The sequence below is a fragment of the Petromyzon marinus genome, chromosome 34 (genome assembly GCF_048934315.1).
Source record: "Petromyzon marinus isolate PM22_M1 ecotype Great Lakes invasive population chromosome 34, UKy_Petmar_22M1.pri1.0, whole genome shotgun sequence".
Lineage (NCBI taxonomy): Eukaryota > Metazoa > Chordata > Hyperoartia > Petromyzontiformes > Petromyzontidae > Petromyzon > Petromyzon marinus.
Window position 1 is genome coordinate 4,762,298 of NC_133700.1, and position 18,103 is coordinate 4,780,400.

The 18,103-nt window shown below is 51.7% G+C and overlaps 1 protein-coding gene across 1 annotated transcript in view; it reads right to left on the bottom strand.

The window, feature by feature from the left end:
• LOC116948618 (inactive dipeptidyl peptidase 10-like) overlaps positions 1–18,103 on the bottom strand; it is a 681,203-nt gene that overhangs the window by 306,426 nt on the left and 356,674 nt on the right. Inside the window, exon 5 of the mRNA XM_032965456.2 lies at positions 11,849–11,923. Coding sequence (XP_032821347.1) covers positions 11,849–11,923 — 75 coding nt within the window. The remainder of the gene's footprint in view (positions 1–11,848; positions 11,924–18,103) is intronic.

Here is an 18,103-nt window from a genome sequence, read left to right on the forward strand (position 1 = left end):
GGGAATGACAACAAACTAAACACAAGAAGCACAAAAGGAGATAAAGGCAAAGTTTCGGTCCTGCAGTCTCTTGCTCACGTCACGCAAAAGGGCGTCCGAGAGAGAGAGAGAGACCCTCTGTCGGTGGTATTTGGTCTACTCTTCCACATTGGCCAGACGTCTTTGAAGATGATTGAAGTGAGATTTTAGAGGACTACTTTAAAAAAGGAACAGCAATATAACTGTACCAACAAAGCAAGACAACAATACAAAAAAATCTTACACGCAATAATGGTAGCATTATTTATATACTTTTACAGTCGCTTTGGCAGTGTGATGTTGGAAGGCCTCCCCAATTCTTGTGTTAGTCACGGAGGGTTTTGACCCAGATGTGCCACGCTACTCAGTGTGAGTTAACGAATATGCGACTGTAAATCTTAATAACGTTATGTTTAATAGCCTGGTGATGCTGCTGTGTTTTACAGCGGTGCACAAGTACAACTAACAAAACCACAACGCATTCCCTAACACATGAAAAATAAATCTTCATTAAAAGTAATAAAAAAACACATTAAAATTTTATTTAACTTTAAATATAAACGACTTGAGGCTATAAATAAAATTTTCATCGTCCGTTACTCAATAGTAACAGCAAATATTTTTTAAATGTTCTTCTCATCAGGGCCGCATGATGGAAAGTGAAGTCTCCCCTCCATCCATGCCTCTGGCTTCTTCTGTATTTGTGTTCAGATTTTTAGGCACACAGTGTTATTGACGAATGTGTTGCCTTATTTGATTTTCTTTCAGAAAGTTTGGTTCAGCTGAAGTTTTCAAGAACGTTTAGATTCATTACACGAATGGTGGTGTCCGTTTAGCCAGTCGCCCGGCATTTTTTACACGGCAGATCCGTGGTGCTGCGTGAGCACATCAACGACAACAACCACCACCACCACCACCACACAAAAGAGGTCAACAGTGCAGAGAACGGGTAACAGGGTCCTTTAGGAAGATTGCACAACTACATATATATAGCACCATGGCTAACACTGCATGCTTAGTTGTTTGATTCACAACCACAATGATGGGTTGGGTAAGTGGGAGGGGGGGGGGCGTGATGACGTTACACGCACGAAACCCTGCGACATGCGGGCGACGTCATCGCGCGGATTTGCGAGCGTGACGTCACCGCAGCGCCTGCCTTGCCAGCCAGCCGGCAAAACTTTAAACAAAACAAATGTAGTGTGGTACGGCTGCTGAGGCAACCAACATGGATTTTATCTCAATGCCGTCGACTCTGACCTCCCGACATTAGCGGTTAAGAGCTCAGAGGTGACTTCTAGAACGGCCGATTCAAAGCGATCAACGTGCCTCCTGCTGCAAATCATATCCACTGTTTGTGGATTAATTCAAATTATTCCTGTTGTAGCCGCCGTGGTGGCCTTTTTTAAATTGGAAGTCCTGTGTGTGGCCTCGTCGACAAAGCCCCACGTTATTCAACGTCAATTCTCACTCGTCATGCCGAAGTATCGTCAATTCTTGCTGCAGCTGTCTGTCTGGAAGGAATTACCACACAATCAGCATTGATATAGAAGCATAAAAAAAAGATTTCGCTGTATTCACGTGAAATAAATATAGAAGTCTTTTCTAGGTGTGTCATGCTATGTTTTAAAAAAAAAATTGAGCTTGAATCCAAACCTCTGCGAACCATCTCGAGCCGTGGCGGTATTGGTAAGTTCAAATCGAAGTTCAAATCGAATTTGTAGCCAACAGAACATCATCGTCTTCTGTGGACTTCATTAGGGCGTGGTTGCTATCGTTGCTACTTTGCAGCAACGGACACAAACAACAAAGATCGCGGGAAAAGCTTTCGAGCGTCCGATTTGTCCCCATGGGGAAGTTGTGATCTAATGACCGTCGCGAAGAACGCCAACGTCGTTTCAAGCCTCCGCGTGTCCTCCCCATGAATCTCAACGCACGCCTGTTAAGTCGATACATATAGCACCGGTCTCCTCTGTAAGACGCGATGCCATCCCCATCGCCACATCCAATGATCTGTTGCGAACGAGGTAAAGAGGCGAGGGTAATCATTACGAACGAATGGCGTGTTTTATAATTGGAACCCTGAATTCGCTTAAAAAAATGTAGTTTCAAGTTTCATTTATCTTAGCCTGCTGAGAACACGTGCGATCGAGATACCACGAGTCTCATTTTCAAGAGTCACCTGGGTCGCCAATAACATAAAAATGCGTACAACAATGAAGCAAATAGGAATCAGAGTACTGCACGAGTAATGGTTAATCCGCTGTTGCCTGTTTGTCCTCCGAATGACGTGATCTAACGTGATTGCATTAAACGGTGATTTTTCTCACAATATATAACTCCTTTCTAAACGACCTTTCAACAACAACAACAACGACGACAATTTCTCTCTGCTCTGCCCGCTGACACCGTGCGCATGTGCAAGTTTTCCCGAGCTAGGAAAGAATGATCATGACTTTTAATCAAAACAAAACCCTCCCAGCCAGACTGCGTTCCGCCATTTGGCGGGCAGGAGGAAAAGCAAAAAAACAATCCGAATTTGCTGGGCGTGAAAATAAAATGAATATTCTATAATTAACATTATGTTATGAATGTCATCAAATTAAAACGCCACAGACGCATTCGAGCTCCGCATTATACCCTCGGCTGCCGTATGGGGAATGTTTCCCTTTTTTAAACCCGTCACAATGAAGCCTCTCAGAAACTCCAAATCTAAAATACTTGTGCGTGTGCGCGTTGGGGTAAAATACTTCGTGACGAATTGAGCTTCATTACTGTTCGCCGGTAGCTTGGCCGTCAGAGATACGTGAAAGAAAAAAAAATACTCGAGACAATTTACCAATGCTGTTATCGTCACTGCATTTCTGCTATCGGTCTACTACTATTATTATTACTCGTATGTAGCACTCGGTCCTGGGTTGAGTTTTCTCTCTGAACGCCGCGCGTTTCCTCTGAGGGCGAGCGAGCCAGCGGAGCCAGCGACTGAGCGGAGGCGAGCGGGCGTCCGGGTGGGAGAGCCGTGGTGCCAGCGATGCTGGCACCACACATTGGCTGTTTGGGGGGGGGGGGGGCTCCTCGCGTGCGGCCCCCCGTGGCCCCCCGGCAGTCCTCCCCACGACCGCCCACCACGCGTCCACGTGAACTCGCGACCCAACGCGGCGCAGGACGAATGGTGGACGATTTGGGGGGGGGGGGGGAAGGGAGGCTGTGCAAGGGGTAAGTTGGTGGGCGTTGCCTGCATCGACTTGAGCGAGTAAATCGTAACAATGATGATGCTAGTGACGACGGTGAGAATGATGTGTTTGTCATCCAGCGCCCTCCCCTAATACGCCGAGTTCCGTTATCAGAGCGATTTGCATCTCACGTCTTATCTCAATACATCCCCCCATGCCCCCCCCCCAGTGGTGGCTTTCCCTGTGCGGCACAAGGTGACTCAGCACCTGGCCTGCAAAAATGGGAATTTGTCTGCCGTAAGGAGAACGATGATTGCTTCTGCTACGTGTGATCCCGACGGAGTGATTGTCGGAGTCGTTTGTGGAAATCTGACAAATTTGGACCCTGACTCCGGCACGCAATGGTCTCCTCTTGCGAATGATGTCACGGGGTCTTAAACGTCCACTGCGAAACTGAGAGCAAAGGAGTATCGCTACTACGTTCGTTACCCTCGCAGTATTAACCAGGGCGGCCGGTGGGTTCGAATCGAGAACGTCTGCAACCCGCGGGGAATGCGCAATCGCTCGGCTCCGCATGAGAAGCAATTATGATGTATGCAAATGTGAAGCAAATGACATGCAAATGAACGGTGATTGCATAGACATGGCATGCTAATGCACCAATTAGGCCAACGGAGCGAAAGCAAAGCTACAAATGTGACTAATATTATTCTCAAAAACAACCCCATGGAGACGATTAAAAAAAACGACACAAACAATCATGACAATCCATACAACCATGAGCACGTGGCGGGTGGGTGGGGGTGTAAATCATCGTCGTACTGTACAGGTATTCAGAGCATCCTGGGATAACTCATCACCTACCGCAGTAGCGATACATCATCAACTATTGCAGCAGTGGCGTCTCCGTGAGCACCAAGTGCTGTTGTTAGTGAGCAGCAATTACCCCGTGCTGTTTGCGAGCACCCTTTGAGTACATGACCGAAGGTTGTGGGGTGAGCACTACGCAACATTCGCCGACTCTTGTTTCTCCAGCGCAACGGTTCTGCCAAACAGCCCACGCCGTTCCGTTCCGCGCGAGGCCGAGGTGAGCTCGGGGCGAGGGTCGGGCTACGCTCGGCATTCCCGTCGCCAATCACTGTGTAGGAATCGAACGGAGGTCGCCGGGTTCGTCCGAAGCTCTTTGTTTGCGTGCGAAATGCCGCACACAGGCACGCGCGCCATCAGGGACCGCCAGTGTCCGCGCACAGTCATTGTCCTTGACTTGTTGATTGGCTCCAATAAACAGAATTAGAAATGGATTAAAGGAATTATCGCTGGCGCACCACATGCCGTGGACTTCCTTGACCTAATTATCCCATCACCGTGAAGAGCACGGTCAGGCGGAGCACGCCTGGCTGCCCAAGCGTATTCTACACGACAACAACAACAACGACTACAACATCAACAACGACTACAACAGCGACTACAACACGTGTTATTTATTTTATTTAGCGATCGCAAAGTCCCTAAACCAAGCGGCTGCTTCCGGTCCCGCTGTGTTGAGGGTGAGTCGGCCTCTGCTGAGCTTGTGGATTGGGCAGACTTCTAGGATGTGGTGCACGGTTTTCTCTACCCCACAGGCACATAGGGGGGCTTGCTCTTATGCCCCATCGGTGGAGGTTGGCAAGGTGTGGGCCGTAACCAGTCCTGATCCTGTTGGGGATGAACCCACTCCTTCCCGGGGAGGTTGAAACCTGGGGGCTGCTGTTGTGTGGGGGTAGTCATGAGGTAGTTATTTGTCCGGTCCAGTGACTCCCATTCTTGTGTCCAGGTGAGATTTGTGTTGAAGTCGTGAGTGGGTGGCTGGGTGAGTGGGTGGCTGGGTGAGTGAGTGGGTGGGTGAGTGGGTGGCTGGGTGAGTGGGTGTCTGGGAGAGTGAGTGGGTTGGTGGCTGGGTGAGTGAGTGGGTGGGTGAGTGAGTGGGTGTCTGGGAGAATGAGTGGGTGGCTGGGTGAGTGAGTGGGTGGCTGGGTGAGTGGGTGGCTGGGTGAGTGAGTGGGTGGGTGAGTGGGTGGCTGGGTGAGTGGGTGTCTGGGAGAGTGAGTGGGTGGCTGGGTGAGTGAGTGGGTGAGTGGGTGGCTGGGTCAGTGAGTGCGTGGGTGGCTGGGTGAGTGGGTGGCTAGGTGAGTGAGTGGCTGGGTGAGTGAGTGGGTTGGTGGCTGGGTGAGTAAGTGGGTGGGTGGCTGGGTGAGTGGGTGGCTGGGTGAGTGAGTGGGTGGGTGAGTGAGTGGGTGGCTTGGTGAGTGGGTGTCTGGGAGAGTGAGTGGGTGGCTGGGTGAGTGAGTGAGTGGGTGGTGGGGTGAGTGAGTGAGTGAGTGTGTGGCTGGGTGAGTGAGTGGCTGGGTGAGTGGGTGGCTGGGTCAGTGAATGCGTGGGTGGCTGGGTGAGTGGGTGGCTAGGTGAGTGAGTGGCTGGGTGAGTGAGTGGGTGGCTGGGTGAGTGGGTTGCTGGGTGAGTGAGTGGGTGGCTGGGTGAGTGGGTGGCTGGGTGAGTGGGTCGCTGGGTGAGTGAGTGGGTGGCTGGGTGAGTGGGTGGCTGGGTGAGTGAGTGGGTGGCTGGGTGAGTGAGTGGGTGGCTGAGTGAGTGAGTGAGTGGGTGGTGGGGTGAGTTAGTGAGTGCGTGGCTGGGTGAGTGAGTGGCTGGGTGAGTTGGTGGCTGAGTCAGTGAGTGCGTGGGTGGCTGGGTGAGTGGGTGGCTGGGTGAGTGAGTGGGTTGGTGGCTGGGTGAGTGAGTGGGTGGGTGGCTGGGTGAGTGGGTGGCTGGGTGAGTGAATGGGTGGCTGGGTGAGTGGGTGTCTGGGTGAGTGAGTGGGTGGCTGGGTGAGTGGGTGGCAGGGTGAGTGGGTGGCTGGGAGAGTGAGTGAGTGGGTCGCTGGGTGAGTGAGTGAGTGGGTGGCTGGGTGAGTGGGTGGCTGGGTGAGTGAGTGGGTGGCTGGGTGAGTGGGTGGCGGGGTGAGTGAGTGAGTGGGTGGCTGGGTGAGTGGGTGGCTGGGTGAGTGAGTGGGTGGGTGGCTGGGTGAGTGGGTGGCTGGGTGAGTGAATGGGTGGCTGGGTGAGTGGGTGTCTGGGTGAGTGCGTGGGTGGCCGGGTGAGTGGGTGGCTGGGAGAGTGAGTGAGTGGGTCGCTGGGTGAGTGAGTGCGTGAGTGGGTGGCTGGGTGAGTGAGTGGCTGGGTGAGTAAGTGGGTGGCTGGGTGAGTGGGTGGCGGGGTGAGTGAGTGAGTGAGTGGGTGGCTGGGTGAGTGGGTGGCTGGGTGAGTGAGTGGGTTGGTGGCTGGGTGAGTGAGTGGGTGGGTGGGTGGATGGGTGAGTGGGTGGCGGGGTGAGTGAGTGAGTGGGTGGCTGGGTGAGTGGGTGGCTGGGTGAGTGAGTGGGTTGGTGGCTGGGTGAGTGAGTGGGTGGGTGGGTGGATGGGTGAGTGGGTGGCTGGGTCTTTCCAAATCGGCTTTCTTGAGGGGGAGGCGACATCTTTGGTGGGTTGAAGAGGTCCTCGTGGAGTGGCAGGTGTGGGGCGTTGGGGACATTTTTCAATAATTTTCTGGGTCATTTCGAGTCTCCGGATATGTGGCGGGGGGGGGCGGTGATGTTTGCCAGGACAGGGAGCCAGGGAAGCAGGGTGGATCGTCGTCGTGTGCTAGTGACGATGTGCATGGTGGCGTTTAGTTGCGTGTCGACTCTATGTATGTGCGACGACCTTGACCAGACAAGGTGCACAGTATTCTGTTGCTGGCAATGAGAGTGGCCAGTGCTGAGGTGCGGAGGGTGGTGGTGGTGGTGGTGATCGTGGCGCTCCATGTTGAGCCAGCTAGTTTGGAGATGAGGTTGTTCCTGGTTTTGACCTTGGCTGTTGTCGTCCTCAGGTGTTCCCGGAAGGTGAGTGACCTATCCAGGGTGACCCCGAGGTATGTGGGGTTGGGGTGGTGCTGTAGCTTGTGGTTGTTCATCTGGATGTTGAGCACTTTATTGGCCTTTGCGTTGTAGAGGCGGAATACACTGGGCACAGTTTTTTTTGCAGGGTTTTGTTCGAGTCGCCACGTGATGCAGTGTTGTTCGAGTTTAGATGTATCCTCGTTTGGGGTCTGATCCAGGGTGTCGAAGTTGGGAGCTTGCGTTGCTCGGCAAATGTCGTCAGTGTGTTGAATTGTCGGGAGGCGGTTTCTGGGAGGTCATTTGTGTAGAGGTTGAACAGATGGGGGACCAGCACTGAACCTTGAGGTGAGACCGTTGTAGTCCGTCTCTTCTCTATGATTTGCTCTTTGCCTTTCCGAGGTGAACTCTGAAACGTCTATTGCTCAGCAGCGTCGCGATGATTTTGGTTGCCCATTCGGGGAGGTGACCGCGACAGCCTGAGGAGGAGGAGGGAGCCAGTGCGCCAGACGGTGCCATAGGCAGCTGTGTGGTCGAAGAAGACAGCTCCTGTGCTCCGGTTTCTCTGGAAGCCATCTTCGATGTAAGCGGTGAGGGCCGGAACCTGTTCTGCTGTCCTTGCGGCCCTTGCAGAAACCAGCCTGTTCCAAGACGAGTACTTCTTCAGTGGCAGGGGGGGCGGGGGGGTATGCGATGGAGAGTGAGGCGATCGGGACTGATCGCAATTAGATTGGGCGGTAGCTGGCTGCAAGATGTGGGGTTATTTTCCTGGTTTTGGTACGGCGACGAATTTCTCTGCAGCCATTTCTTTGGCATGGTGTTAGAATGTATAACCATGTTGTCAAAAGCGTGTCAGCCAGTTGAGAAGCATCTGGGCCCCAGGTGTTTCATGAATTAAGACAGGATTCAATCTTGATTTGAAGCTTTCGTGACTGCAGGAATCCGTACTCTTTGGTTCTTTCGGTAAAGTCACGTAGGTATAAAATAAAATAAATCAGGACGTTTCTATCGCAACACAAGCGGTCGTCCTCAGGCGGAAGAAATATAATCGAGCTGTTCCACCACAATGCCCCTCGCCCACTCCTCAAAGACAAAGATCGCCCGTGTAGCCTTAACAGACTGTTGGGGTAAGGGCTGTTAACGAGCACCTGTGAAGGCCGAAACGGCACACGACGGGGTGGGTGGCCAGCACCACGCCCGACCGCCTTTGTCTCCCCAGTGGCGATGTTTACACACCGCACCGGGTACTCATTTTAGGCTGAGTCAACCTAGGGGAGGCCCGGGACAGGTTCAGATAATTGTCACTGGTGTTGGCCCTGAGCGGGAATCGAACACGGGTCGCCAGGTTCATAGCGCAGCGTAGCGCTAACCGCTACACCACCGCTCCACACTCCTCACCCACTCGCTCACCGACATCGTTACGCTCCATGCGCTATTCGTGCTCGGCTTTGTAATATTCACTGCCACCGTCGATCTTCCCGCGTCGCTACAACCTTGATGAATACCAACGATACGTATTGACTCTTAACTATTAAACATTGCACAGCGGTTGTCCCATGGATAGACCAACAGTAGGGGTGTGGGAATTCCACCGCTGGCTCTGCAAGGCAGGGCTGTGAGCAGGGGGTTTGGCACTGCCTCAATAACGCTCATCTGAGCAGGAAATCAGTGAAGCACACTTTTAATGCACCTCCAATGGCGCTGTTTGTAGATGACCGCTAGGCATGATGGGCCTTCACGGCTGTGCTCAGCAACCTTAATATATTTAGAAAAATAAATCACGCAAGGTTAAATCTTGACTTAAAGCGTTCGTGACTGCAGGGATTCATATTCTTTGGGTCTTTCGGTAAAGTCACGTAGATAGAGGTTAGAATAAAATAACAAAAAAATACAAAAAACTACGACGTTTCGATCACAACACAAGCGATCGTCATCAGAAACGTAGTTTTTTTGTTATTTTCTTTGAACCTATCCACGTGACTTTACCGAAAGACTCAGAGAATATCACACAAGGTTGACTACCAAACATGTCTTATGATGCCCGTGCACCCGATAGCGGAGGGGCTTTTCCCGTGCCGGAATTGGCGCGAGCAGGCACCTCTCCTAGGACTGCCACTCTTCGTTACCTTTCTGACACATTTCACTTCGTCGTGCTCGCGAGGGCGTCGTGTTCCACGTCGACTCAAGGGGGACCGGCTCCAGTGGATGGAGAGGAGGAGGAGGAGGAGGGGGACGGTGTAAATCAGGGACGTGCGGTCAGGGGAGGCAGGCGAGGCACAGCCTCGCCTGTCATACTCCGATAAAAATAGCGGTTATGAAAGTGAATAATGAAATAAATATTCAGATTTTTCCACTGATCTGTGTTCTGAGTGTAATTTCTGTACGGTTCCAATCATTTTTCTAGTCAAAATCGCCAAATTTGCGGAGCTTCGCTGCAAATACAGGAAGAGACGAGAGGTGAGGCAGCGACGAGCTCAGCCTCCCCTCTGATTGCGCAACCCTTCAGAAACTGTACGGAGCGTGGGCAATAAGCGTGTGCCTGTTACTAATTCAGTACGTCATCGATGTAATGTTTGTAGACCCCTTCATTAAATGTCCTCGCCTTCCATACTCCGGGTAACTTATTTCACGTACGTGTATAAAGATATTTAGGCTCGCTGGTCTCGTCATGAAACTGCAATGAAAAAGCACCAGGGGAGGCAGCTATCACATCTGCCTCACTGAGGGGGGCGTGTCTAACACGCGTGTCTAACACGCCCCCCTCAGTGAGGCCACGCCCCCTCCGTGAGGCCACGCCCCCCTCAAGTGTGTGAATCTGGCTCTGACACTAGCCCAGTGCCTCCCCAGCCAATGACCTCACCGTACGTCACTGCTGTAAATCCGAGCGACGGGAAGAAACTAATATACTCCCAGATAATGACTCCCACGATGGGTTGACCCAGGCATTCTGTTACGAGGCCAGACGCCGAATTAACAGGACAATAACGATATTGAACATTTCGCGGGCGCCATAAATCTCCGGAGAAATAAACGACCTTGTGCCGTAATTTGCGCGAGCAACACCCGCCCATTTCTCCTCCCCGCGCTTAGTGTGCGGCCTTTTGGAAAAAATAGAAAAAAGAGGCGGAGAGAGAGAGAGAGAGAGAAAAAAAACCCTCAAGGTTTCCAATTTACACTCAAGCCACTGATTCATGAGCCCCGGCAATCCCGATTCTAACATTTGTCATTGCGTGCTTTCACACGCGCGGTTGTATTCAGTTGAACCTGGATGCCTGTATAGAAGCTCCATGCCTTTTTAATTTTATATATGTATATATATTTTTTTTATCATCGGTGACCATCGCTTCCCTACCGTCGACGCATTGCAGACAGCCGACAGTCCCCTTATTGATCACTCTCACAAAGAGACGACGACTCGGAGGAGCGGGGCAGGCAGGAAGACGGCAACACTACGCGGTGGGACGGCGCCAACCATCGCCCAAGTTCTGTGGTCCTCTGTTTGTTAAGGTGTTATCTCGGCCAGCGAATGAGTGCTACGCGCTCTGTAATTGTTACGACCACTGGCCCATTTTCGTTTGAGCCAATGTTAACACACACAGTTAATGGGGTGCATGCCATTATGGACACGCATGTTGCGCTGCACGTATGTTGAAGTCTGTGGATGTATGTGTAAGCACGCTCGGTGGTGTAGGAGTTATCACACTGCACTAGAAACCCTGTCACCTAGGTGCGATTCCTGGTCACGGTTAAAACCAGTGGCGAGTATTAAAATACATGCCCGAGGATCATCTAGGTCAACTCAGCAGCAAATGAGTACCTGGTGAATAAAATACTACCTTTTTGCATGAAATCACTTGGTTCCATTCAAAGAGAGAGGCCGCCCCGACATCCTGCCTCCTGAAGGCTGGAAACCCCCTTCAAACCACGCCCAGCGTGACGCGGCCGACGGGTACGGATGACTTCAGCAAGCCTTGCCCATCACCTTCCGTCGACAGCGGGGAGCAGAGGGGATACTTTTTTCACCCCCCCCGTCCCCCCCCCCAACTATTTTCGTGTCAATTCAATTGGTTGGGTACGGGAGCAGATAATGAGTGGAGTACAGAGATCAATCACTCACACAGTCGTATAGCCAAGCTCTACCGCTCTCACGGAGCGAAACATTTTCTCAAGTCCCTGGCCAACGACGTGGGGTGGCGAGGATTCCCAAGGCACGCGGTGCGGTGCAGAGTGTGGTGGTGCGTGTGGTGGTGTGTGTGGTGGTGTGTATGGTGGTGTGTGTGGTGGTGTGTGTGGTGGAGTGTGTGGTGGTGTGTGTGATGGTGTGTGTGGTGGTGCGTGTGGTGGTGTGTGTGGTGGTGCGTGTGGTGGAGTGTGTGGTGGAGCGTGCGGTGGAGCGTGCGGTGAAGCGTGCGGTGGAGCATGTGTGGTGGAGCGTGCGGTGGAGCGTGCGGTGGAGCGTGTGTGGTGGAGCGTGTGTGGTGGAGCGTGCGGTGGAGCGTGTGTGGTGGAGCGTGTGTGGTGGAGCGCGTGTGGTGGAGCGTGTGTGGTGGTGTGTGTGGTGGAGCGTGCGGTGGTGTGTGTGGTGGTGTGTGTGGTGGAGCGTGCGGTGGAGCGTGCGGTGGAGCGTGCGGTGGAGCGTGTGTGGTGGAGCATGCGGTGGTGTGTGTGGTGGAGCGTGTGCGGTGGAGCGTGCGGTGGAGCGTGCGGTGCGCGGTTGCTCGTGGTGCACACCGCCGTGAGGTTCCTCTCACCTGGACCGTGCTGTGCTCCAGGAGCACGTACTTGCGGTCGGGAGACACCTGGAACCTCGTCACCTTGCCGTTTTGCTGCCGGCAGACGGGGAGGCACACAGAGGTGGTGGTGGGGGGGGGGGGACGACAACGACGATAGAGGTCAGAGCGCCAGACACAGGTCTGTCCGAAGCCACGGTGAAGTAATGAATAACAGAAGAGACTTTTCCCAGCAGACATTGTTTGCCCCACTGTCAATTTATTTGTTCGAATGCCAAAAAAAAAACCAGCGGTGGCCCAACGCTGCCATCCCTGATCCTGTCATTCGGAAGGAGTGCTCTTGCCAATAGCGTCTGGCAACGCAGCTCGCATTTGATTGTTTAAACAAATGCTGCTGCTGCTGCTCCTGGACAAGGTTGGTCAGAAAATCCTACAGGTCGATGGACCTCGATCGCTTTATTTATGCATGGAAATAGAGAAGGAAGTTCTGCCTATAAACGTGCGATTAATCGAGGCTATCAAGCAGGTAATGTTATATTTTGCAGGCTCGTACAGCAACCCAACCAGTGACGTCATTAAATGCCACTATACAGTATTAACTTTAGAGTTAATTCCTTTTGGCCTCATCTTTACCGTATCGCTGCATGTTGCATCTCTGTTGTACTGTACTGTCCACTCCATTTCGCCTGAAATTAACATTTTATGAGGATGCAATTTTGCGGAAATTGCTAAATACTCCGTTCTTGAAAATACGGTTTTGGTGCGTGCATCTTGGGCACTAAAAATGATGCCATTGGAGTCATGTCATGAAACAAACCGATCTCTTTGGTGACTTTCACAGAGCAGTGCGTAACCACCCTGTGCGCATTTGAGTCTTTACCTCTTTAACGTTGCACAGAAAATGTTGTGAAATTCCCTGCCATACCCTGGCTTGCCAGGAGAAGGCGGTAGAGCAAAAAAAGTGTGGACTCCACGTGTTCCGTCGGCATGGGAAAGAGTGTTTCCCCCTCGCACGCGTGGGTGTTCTCCGAGTGCTCCGGTTTCCTCCCGCATGTAAACGCTCATTAAATTGCCGATAAAACCTTCATATATAGAGGACCCCCAGAGCTTGGGCAATTTTTTTGTCACCAGCTCACCGGGTGGCTGTTTTCCCTTTTGTCTCTGGTTCCCTCGTGCCTCGGTGTCGTTCTATTTTCTCGAGAGTGAGCGAGTACTGTGCGCGTCGCAAGTTGAAATTGCTATTATTATTATTGACCAACCGACGGCTATATCAGATTCCCAAGTGAAGGAAAGAGTGTTTCCCCCTCGCACGCGTGGGTGTTCTCCGAGTGCTCCGGTTTCCTCCCGCATGTAAACGCTCATTAAATTGCCGATAAAACCTTCATATATAGAGGACCGCCAGAGCTTGGGCAATTTTTTTGTCACCAGCTCACCGGGTGGCTGTTTTCCCTTTTGTCTCTGGTTCCCTCGTGCCTCGGTGTCGTTCTATTTTCTCGAGAGTGAGCGAGTACTGTGCGCGTCGCAAGTTGAAATTGCTATTATTATTATTATTGACCAACCGACGGCTATATCAGATTCTCAAGTGAAGAGTCTCTCCCAGTCTCGGCCCGGTCACCAATGATGATTGCACCGCCCACCCGGACTTTAATTGGGGCACACACCACCGGCTCTGAGAAAGGTAAAATATGTCAGCTTGATTGTCGCGCAACGCTTATTTTGCGTGGTGATAAAGGCGGCGGCGGCGGCGCGGAGGGGGGCGAGGGGTGTGGACGATGCCTCGGCGTTGGGTAATGAAGTCTTTTTTTCAGTCATAGCTCCGTGCGGAGGTCCACTCGGTGAGCCGTGGCGCTGCTATGCGGCGCCCTAATTGTGCCATGACACCACTCTGCCGGCTGTAGGAACGTATTGTTAGCGTTTTCTTTGTTCCAGCCTCGCGACTTCAACGGAGCACCCGGGATTTGTGAATCTTGATAACGATCACCCCCTCCCCTTCCTCACCAGAAAAACAACCGAGAGTAACAGCTAAACACGGCCATCTATGGAGTTCATGAACAAGGGCCATTTCCCAAAACGTTATCTCATTACGGTATAGAACAGGGAGAGAGAAAGAGAGGGGTGGAGGGAAAGGAGAAAATTGTGGTGCGTGTTGGTGATGAGGCCAGCCTATAATTCAGTGACCGGCTTTAATTTAGACAAGTCATCTGGTGATGCTACAACTGCCAATGTGAGCTGCAGCATCACCAGATGATTGAACAAATCATCAAATTAAAGAATAAAGAAAAACACCTACATTGAGTGCTTTAGTGCGACTCAACGGGACCACTCCTAATATTCACATATTGTGAGTGTGCTCACATTTTGTATCGGAGCTATTGTCGCCTCGATATGTTGCAGCCAACCATCAAAAAGTGTTTATTTTTTTTGTATTACCCAACAACTTTCCAAAACTCACCACTGAAAATCAGCCCTCCTTATTGCCTAAATCCTTTTGAGTCAAGCCCGGTGCGAGTACGTGCGTGGCTGACCGTCTGGGAATACCAGGTGCTGAGGGCATAAGGCTGCGCGTTTAGTAGTAGCTTTCAGCACAGCGACGGGTTATTTGTGTGGAGATTTGGGGTGTTGTACCTTCCTCGGGGGTGTGTGTGTGTGGGTGTGTGTGGGGGGGGGGGGGGTTCTCCGGGTCCTTTTCTTGCCTCCCACACGAATTCGAAACACAACTCGTTAATGAGAATTGGCCACATAGCCCTAATGCGGGAATTTTCCGAAGAAAAAAAAGTGTCAGATAAATGCGTGGGCACGGTTGTGCCGACGATGATGATGATGACGTTCAACAAGAACAGACTCTTTGTTTAAAAATAACACCCATATGTTTGGGTGCCAAATGCCCCACAATAACGTCGGGAGCGGGTGGGAGGAGAGAGAGAGGTGGGGTGGGAACCGCTTTACAATGCCATTTCGAGCGAATGACAAACAAACGTACTCACAAATGCACCCAGTCATTTTGGCACTTATACGCGGGGGTTAATCGCGGTGCACATAAATTGGCCATTATGTCGTTATTGCGGCGTACAACAGTACTAAATGCGGAGACATCAGACGATGCTTTTCGCTGTTGTTGTAAAAAAAAAATTGAAGATAATTGCCGAGGATTGCGGCGGTGGATTGCTGCGGCCAGTTGAAGAATTGCACGCGTGCAAAGGTAAAGCGACGGCGCTTCTCATCTCCCTTTGCGAAGGAGACAAATGGGGACATGGCTAAGTTGAACGATGACATTTTGAAATCGTCGTCGCGCCGCGCGTCGTTTACGACACGGGAGTCCGACGTTTCGCTGAGCGTGTCGCGAGCTCCTCCAGGGACGGAATATTCGTTTTCTGTTGTAAGGCTTGGAATTTTTTTTTTTTAAGAAATGAAAAATAAACTCATCAACATTTTTTTTGACCAAAATAATGCCGCTTTTCATATCGTCATCGTTCATGACCACAGAGACGACGACTACATTTGTGCCGAATAAATGTTCATCCTTTCTAGAACGTCAATAGAATATTACACCAGTTACGATTATTTATAAGGGGCGGCCGAAAAAGTGAGTCACCGGGACAACGTGTAACTTATCATGTCGATGTCTTGACAGTTGTTTTGGTGATAGCCTTGATAATATTATTGTAGTACATTTTTACTCTCTGATTGTACGTAATTACGCGGAGCAATTTGTCATTCCGTGGCTGATCGCTGTCAAACGCCCCTAACAATGAAGGCAACTCATTTTAAAGCTCACTTAGCTACCCTTCTCTTCGCCCATTTCAGAAGAAAGACGTGCTTTGGCATTTCCACTAATTGTTAATGCGTTCATGTGAATAAGAAGTGATTATCGAGTAAATTGGGATGCATGTTAAAAGGTTACGTGAAAAACACATTTTTTTGCGTGTGTCTATCTCAGTTATGGGAAGTGTTGGGTCACCCTGAATGCATTAGGTGAGTGGTGTCAGCTCCTTCTCCGCCCATCATCGCTTTTCCTAAGTTTTTACACAACCCTGGCTCAATTCATGAACTCTCACCCGGCACACATTCAGCCGTGATGACGCTCGTTGCTGCTCGCTCGGCATTTCATGCCCTTGGGCCTGTGCTCAGCAGCCGTGCTTATAACTGCACGTGAAGGTCACGGCGATGTTGATGGAAGATGCCAAGCAAGCAGGACGACGACGATGATGTTGATAATGGCGAGGTTACTTATGGAGGTTATTTCTGTATTTGCTGTCCGACTTTGGACGTCCCTCCCATGGTCAGGCTCTTACATCCCTCGGCTCAATTCAGCAAATCCATTCGCTCTCGTCGACGCCACCGTCAAACAACGCTGTATCTTGCTGGCCTGCTTGGCAGTAGTTTGGGCCTTTGCTCAGCTACTGTTAATACCGAAAGCGGGAAACCAAACACAAGAACAGAGAGAGAGAGAGAGCGATGGTCTTTGTTTGGGGGGGGGGGGGGGGGGGTGAGGGGCTTGCAGACACGGGGACACCAGCGGTGTAGGCTTCGGGCAGGAGCAGGCAGAATGAAAGCGCTTTTTTAGCTTTTCAGTTTAACGGCGCGCCAAGACTGAACGGGTTCTCGCACTCTACGAGAACCCCCCCCACCCACCACCCCGCTACACACACAGACGACGGAGGCACTTATTTATATTATTATTATTTTTAAAAACTGCCGAGCGCGGTTTTTTTTATATGCTCCGTGTCTATTTATTTTTCTTTCCTTTCAGGCTGTCCAATTGCCACGGCTCTCCGGACCAATTCAAATGGGGGGGGGGTGGCTGGGGGGGGGGGAGGGGGGGGTGTAGCGTGCCCGACGGTCCGGAGTGCATCGCAGTGGCGCAGCGCCTCGTGGCGCGTGCGCGAGAGGGATTCTGCTCGCGCGTGCGCGCGAGCAGAATCCCTCTCGCAGTCCGGACGCAGCGGCGGCGGCGCTGAGATTTGAGCGGAACAATCGCTATCCAAACGGCGTGCGTATCAATCCGGCGTGGCGCTAAGCCATTGCTCATCCTATCTCACACGATCCATCACGGCCGAATCGATATAAACCTCCCGTCAACGTCCCTCGTGCTGTGTTGCACGCGGGGGAGGAAGACAGCGACGGACGGAGAGAGGGACGGATACAGAGACACGGATGCATAGATGGATGGATTGATAGGGCGGAGCAGTGGATAACCAGTGATTAGCGCGCTGCCCTGCGAGCTCAGCGACTTGAGTTCGAGTCTCGGGTGTGGATAGCATCAGTGGTGAGCGATGTGTGAAACCAGCCCCGGGGCACACACATCACCGACCCGCACTGAACTAGCGTGGTGAAGTATGGTCCAACAACCCCCATGACCGACGCGGCATGAGGTAGCCAAGCATCCTGCTGATGATTTGATGGACATTCAGGCAGGCGGATGAATGTATTGATGAACAAATTGTGGACTCGACCTGTTCTATCTGTACGGGATAGAGTGTTTCCCCCTCGCGTGCCTGGGTTTTCTCCGGGTGATCCAATTTCCTCCCACATGTGCACACTGATGAATTGGCCAATTACACATCGACATATAAAGGACTGCAGAGCTGGGGCAATTATTGGCTTCCCACTTGTCTGGGGTTCCTCCTCCTCGCCTTTCTTGAGTCATTCTCTCTCTACGAGAGTGAGCGAATATACTGTGTAGTGCGTTACAAGTTGACATTATAATACAATAATATAATTACGAGGTGCATCCAACTAAAATTCATCATTATCAGCCATGGCCTATATGCGCCACCTGACGAGGGCCCTTCCCCAAGCTGTCGGCATCTCTCATGGTGTCACGATGCAGGAAGCCATCAGCGTCTGCACAGCGAGCCGATTGCATTGCTCCGTCTCATGCGAACGTTCTCTCGGGAGCGTTTTCCCTCCTTTGGCCGCCACTCCGTGGTCAGTCTCGACCTTTCAGCCGTCATACGCTTCCTGCCCAAGCCCCACTCACTTTTCTTATCGGTCGACACGGGGCGCGTGCGTTCTCAATTCCACGTGTTCCCCTCGTTCCTGACTCTCTGGGTAATGCCAAAAGCGTGCATCCTCTTCACGCCCGCTTTGCGAAATTTTGCGCCTATCTAATCATCCGGCAATTGTTAATATGAAACAGAATAAGCGGCCCATCAATGGTAACAAGTGAATGGCGAGTCACCGCGGACTTGTAGATAGACGGTTGCACGTGCCAATGTTTAGCAGGTGGGCACAAGCCTTTTCGCGGATGTAAATTGCGCAGACAATGCGTGTCCT